Here is a 6,027-nt window from a genome sequence, read left to right as displayed (position 1 = left end):
TTCATCTGGATTTTCTATTGCCTGGTCTATTCACCATCTGTAGAATGTGTGGTTTCTTTCAGCCAGGTAGTTGAAGACTTATTATTTTAGTTAACTGCATACTACATAGAAAGCCCAGTTCTATAATTTATGCTTGTCAAAGCACTAACAGTCAAGAACTGAATTAGTGGGCGCTATTTATGATGTTCTTGCTGTTACACCAAGATAGAGTAGGGTACTTAAATGCCATGCAAAGTGAATGTCAATTGGGTTAGCATTATAACCCTGTGCACATAAAAATCATCTAAATTACTTCAGTTCTGAAATGTGGAATACATAATCCTCCATAAATTATAAATGTCATAGTGCATCAAGCAGGAGTTTGCTTATTAATTTAGTGGCTGTGACTCTGAAATTCACACTGTGCCACAGGCTAATGGGATTGGTGAGTGTACTCATCGAATCATTAGAATAATCAACTTTAGCCATCAAGGTCATTTCATTGGCTCTTTTTCTCTATGAACATTATTTTTTTAAAAGACAAGTGAGCAAAGCATCTGATACGCAGCAAATGACCACAATTTTCACAGCTCAAATTCATCACTCAGAATTATTATTTCATGATGTTAGATTTGCCATAAACCTGACTTTCATTACAGGCTGCCAGTTGCTATGACGATGACATGGTCACTTCTGGCGTATTGGCGCAGCACCAAAATGTTTTCCCACTCAGTCGGGCGCGCTGCTCAACAGTTCCACTCACAGGCAGACACTTGAAGACAAGAGGTACAGGGAGCACTGATTAAATATGACGAGTTTCGCTCCAGAATGACACATTCACCATTTACCCAAAGTGACTCCTGCTCATACAAAATGATTGATTACACAAAGCTAAAACAATGTGTGGCAGTTGTAAAAGTCTAAAGGTAACTTAAGTACTTGGAACTTCAGTTAATGATTTTTTTTCCAAACTTGTAAACCATTTTTCAGGTTTCATCATTCAATATCTAATACGAAGGGTATTAGATATTGAATGATGAATTTCAGTTTCCTTATTAAGAGGAGGAGTTTCCAAAATGGATATATACAATGTTTTGGAATAGAATCCTTCATAAAAAAAAGGGACAGCATCCAATGCACACAGTTGTGTTGTTTGAATCAACAACTAATCTCAAGACTTTATTTTATTTTTCCAGAACATTCATTCATTCAGTAGCAACAGCTGTGAACACATTCTGTAACAAAGGTCATCGCAATGCTTTCATTTCAATAGGACTGTGCTATATCACAATATAACATGTATAGTGCAATTGGAGGCCCAGGTAGCATAGAAATACAGTGCATGAGGTAATTAGCAGCTACTGTAGCTATCTTTATTGCTTTATTGCTCATTAAGCCCCAGCGACAATTCTCAGCCTAATAAAACATGCTTGCTTGATTCTATGATGCTATCATAAAATATAGCTATCTATAAAGAAGTGCAAATATTTTAGAGCAAGTGCAATATTTACTACTTGGCCTGTTCAGCTCTGATGATGTGGTTGCCAGGTCTTAGTTAATGAGAAAAATTAGTCATATTCAAATATTGCATTGTGCCAGAGGGCTGTTAACCAAGCATGGCATCCGGATGCAGGCAATTGCACTGGGCACAGTCAAAACTTACTTGCTATGGCATCTTGGAGTGTTTCCATACAGTCAGGCAGATCATTCATTATCATTCACTAATGAATGTTTTCACCCTGGCACTGTGATAGTGGCTCAGACTGGGACTCTGTACTCAGGAACCACAGGAGGACAACACTGGGGGCCAAACACACCATGCGGTCCTCACACACACACACACACACAGACACACACAGGTAAACATTGACAATCGTGGCAGACTCTCTGATCTGATGTGTGCCTGAGTACAGATCAAGCTGCAGTTTAATCTTCCATTTGCCGCCACCAGATGCACACACACACACTCTCTCTCCCTCTCCTTAAGATGATTGACCAACTGGAGACAAAAGGAAAATCACCCTAATAAAGATGTCACCCTTAATTTTGCACAGCTTCGCTTCTCCTCTCTGGCAAATCTGCAAATGAGCACATCTTGTCTGTGAGTGTTTTACTTTAAAAGCGATGAATGGAGTCTGGCTGCTAGGCGACAGTTGCTGCAGTAAAATCTAAAATCCCCCCCCCCCTCCTGCTCTCAGTTTGTCCACTTTAAATCACTCTGGTGGTATTCATGGGGATGCTGTTGCTGCTCTTCCTCCTTGTGGCGCTCTCCGCAGGGCGTCGTGTCGTTGGAGTACCACCTGCTCCCTCCTCCTTGTTCTTGCGGAAACAGTAGACTCCATAGAGGCGGAACTTCTTATCAGGGAAGCCCAGGTGTCGGACGCCTGGCTGGGGCCCTCCACAGCGGGAGCGGGGGTTGACTATGGGATAGCGGATGCTGCCGTCCTCCAGCCAGCCGGCCTCACAGCGGTCAAACAGCTGGATCTTCCATGCAGCATACAGCTGACCCACTTTGGCCACCACTGAGCCGTCGCGGATGCACGCCTTCACCGCCTCCGCATAGTTCACCTTCTTAAACCGTTTCAGGAAGTACACTTTACCTGAGGGGAGGAAGAGGAACGGTAGCAGAGAGGAGCAGAGAGGAGAGGAGAGGAGAGGGGAGAAGATGAGAGGAGATGAGAGGAAACAGGCAACAAAGTACATGTTTGTTGTAGGAACACGAGAAATGGTGAAGGAAAAGAGTTAGAGTGAGAGAAAGTGCATTGTATAAGAGGGCAAGAGGAGTGAAATAGAGAGAGAAAGAGAGAGAGGGAGAGAGAGAGAGAGAGAGAGAGGCCTCTTGAGACAGGCCAAGCCTTGAGGGTAGATATTCTCAGTTTTCCTAGCCTCTCCGCCTCAGCGTGTTCAGAATATCAAATCAATCCAACAACCATCTGGGCAGCTGCTCAAAATCGAAAGGCAATACTCTGTCAGTGGACAGCACTCTCACTCAAAATTACTCTTAAAACGCTTCCATTTTTACTTTCATCACACCTCTGGAGAGACTTCTCGCCCAGCAATATTACAGAAATTGGTATCCTGATTGCTTGAATTGTTTGAACTGAATTGAACCACAATGTAGTTTCTCCAAAGAAAGGGGCAAATGCTGAGTAACCCAACCAAGAATAAAGAGCAGCTGGTTTCTTCAACAGCAGCAGCTATCATGAAAATCATGCCCACAGCATCAGCCTTGCACTTGGCTCAGCTATCGATTTTCCGCTTGTTTATGTGACTGTTGGCTGTTAGAGAAGCAGAATATTGTCTCATATTTCCCCTGGGGCCATTCAGTAAATACCTTCCAGCTGGACTGAGCTACAGTAGCGGTGACGACCACTGCTCAGGCCCTCTGCTCACAACAGACTGTCCGCAATAATTAACACACAGGGGAAGCCATGAACCGCCGTTTAAGGACTCTGTGACACGCTACACCTTTCTCCTCTCTAAGGAAAGGCGCTGGTGCTGCTTCTTTTCTCCAGTTTACATTATCCAATTATGTTTTGCTGTTCAAATGAATACCGCTGTTTTTGATCTAAGAAGAAGAAAATCAATTTTGTTTTGGAATGAATAAAAAGTTTTCATTTCTCTTTCGAACTTCAAAGAGGCGCATGCAGGCTTGAAGTCATAAATCATGTTTTCCAAATTGAATGTTTAAAATTCCCTGGTAAAAAATGAATCATTCTGTCAGGAGTCTTTGTACATGTACACTAGCTTAGACACTCCTCAGACTACAGTGAACTTTTACTGCCCCTAGTCGGCCTACTACTTTCCCAAGTTTGTTTCGGCTTAGGAACCTGGAGGTGGCATGAGTGACGGAGACACTAGCAGACTCTCTGTGGGAATGTGATGTAAATCAAAGGACTGGGAGATAAAAGGCAGTGCTTGGCACCCAGAGGACACTGCGGTCCTCTTAGCAGGGCAGAATCAACAACAGCCTGATCTAAATCCAATGGCCTTAGGCCTGTTGGATCACAGGCAGAGATCAGAGACGGGGCCTTCGTCCCCCTGTGGTCCAGTGCTACCGATACATCCTCATTCTATAGCACAGTATTGTCTCTTCTCCTTCCACTCGTCAGCTTGAAGAAATGCTGACTACTGGGTTGGATATTTGTATGGGAGCAGCTTCATTTGGGTGTATGATACTGTAGACGCACTAGGAAGAGTTTCAGATCTTTTCAGATCAAAAGGAAGACTTTCTCTCTCACACACACACACACACACACACACACACAAATACACCCACCCATCTCTCTCTCTCTCTCTCTCTTTCAATTTCAATTTCAATCAACTTCATTGGCATGACAAGTAATACTTATGTTGCCACAGCTTGCATAAATAATGGAGACAAAAATTAATAATCATAAACAAACAAAATGATTATAACAAACTGTAAACAAATGCAGATCAAACTGATTTTGTTTCACATTAATTCTCATCCTGGTTCCACTGGCTGTCCCTAAGCTTATAGCAGGCTGCAATTTAATTTGCAGATATAATAGAAATGTCTGGAATTTCACCTAATAGTTATTGTAGTTTTTTGTTATTTGATAATGTTACAAATATCTCTCATCTATCTCTCTCTCTCACCATTGAGGTTGGAGGTGAAGCAGAAAGCGTCGTAGCGCTCGTCCTCCTTGTGCCTGTAGCCGTAGTTGCGGACGCCGGCGGGAGTGTCCTTACGGCCGCACTGGTCTCTGGGATGGGAGATAGGATACTGGACCGAGCCGTCCTCCAGCCAGCCGGCATTACACCAGTCTAGACCTTCCAGCCAGGCCTGTGGAGGGAAAGATAGGCTAGTGGGGGTCACACTGAAGGATTAGGGATCTTATTAAGAGGAGAAAGAACTCAGTTTATCTCTTCTAACATAAGTCCATTACTGTGGGCCTTGATGCATAAGGCTTCTAAAAATAGGAGGACTAACTTAAAGTAAGATCATACAGTCATATAATCTTAACTTCAGAATCTCCTATTCTAAAACAGTTTGTGCCTGAGGATTTGAACCAGTAGTAACTAGTTACAACTAAAAATGTGTCATCTGGATATATATATCCTAAGGTGCCATGTACGTAGCTCTTTGATCCCAAGAAACCTCTGATAGCATGTACAAAACGCTATCTTCTTAATTCTGTGCCTTTTTACCCTAATCTCATTTAGTCTCACTTGAACATGACAGATTCTCCATGTGGGACTGCATGAACTCACCTTGTGCAGCTGAGAGTGAGAGGCAAGGATGGCGTCCTGCTGTTTGCAGGCATCCTCAGCCTGGTGGTAGTTGAGCTTATAGCGCCCCACACGGGGGTAGTAGGGAAACACCACTCCTACAGGATGACAGAAACGGGCCCATTCAACCAACAGATGGGACGTGTAGAACTACATACACTGATATTGTCTGCTGCGTAGTGTTTAATCCTTATTATTATTATGTGTAAAGACTTTACTGGTGTCACTTTCATTTCTGCTGTGTTCTCCTTCTATTCTCTTTTGTTCAGTGAGATGCTGTGATATTTATGAATTGCTATGGTCATTCAAACTGTTACACATGATATCATGCACTTGAATGTCATGTAAACTAGAACTTTGACATCACCAGTTATAGATTATACAATCACCCAACTGGCATGGGCTGACTAATTCCGAGCTTCAACAAAATCCCTTCCAACTGGCCTCCAAACCCTAATTCCTGACCTTCTAGGTCAAGGTTGACAAATCCTGTGTCGTCCTCCATGTCATTGGTGACCTCACACTCGTAGCGCCCGTAGTCCTCCAGTGTGACGTTGTGGATGATCACTGAGGCGTCACCCGGTCCCGCCTGCTCCAAAGACACGCGGCCCCGGTATGATCCAAACACACGCTGCTGCCTGGAGGGATGTGAGAGAAATTTGTGAGAGGAAAGTCATTTTATGTTTTATTGTCCTTCATATGAGGAGCTGAGAAGTGTGCATTCTAGTAAAGTGACCTCTATTTCTCTCTTTCTCTCTTTCCTCTCTTTCCTACTTCTTTTGATTAAATGAT

General features: G+C 43.2%; 1 protein-coding gene across 1 annotated transcript; it reads right to left on the bottom strand.

Annotated features, from left to right (window-relative positions):
- Positions 1-2,187: 2,187 nt before the first annotated feature.
- hapln4 (hyaluronan and proteoglycan link protein 4) lies at positions 2,188-5,873 on the bottom strand (the record flags this gene model as incomplete). Its single annotated transcript, XM_071521478.1, has 4 exons — positions 2,188-2,579; positions 4,603-4,789; positions 5,218-5,333; positions 5,701-5,873. Coding segments are annotated over 4 exons (868 nt in total), but the record flags the coding sequence as incomplete, so codon positions are not given.
- Positions 5,874-6,027: the final 154 nt, after the last annotated feature.

This window comes from Centroberyx affinis, unplaced genomic scaffold, assembly GCF_046629955.1.
Source record: "Centroberyx affinis isolate AG114_WGS23_722 - 3 ecotype Tasmania unplaced genomic scaffold, CSIRO-AGI_Caff_v1 ptg000893l_1, whole genome shotgun sequence".
Taxonomy (NCBI): domain Eukaryota; kingdom Metazoa; phylum Chordata; class Actinopteri; order Beryciformes; family Berycidae; genus Centroberyx; species Centroberyx affinis.
This window is presented reverse-complemented; position numbering and strand designations above follow the sequence as displayed.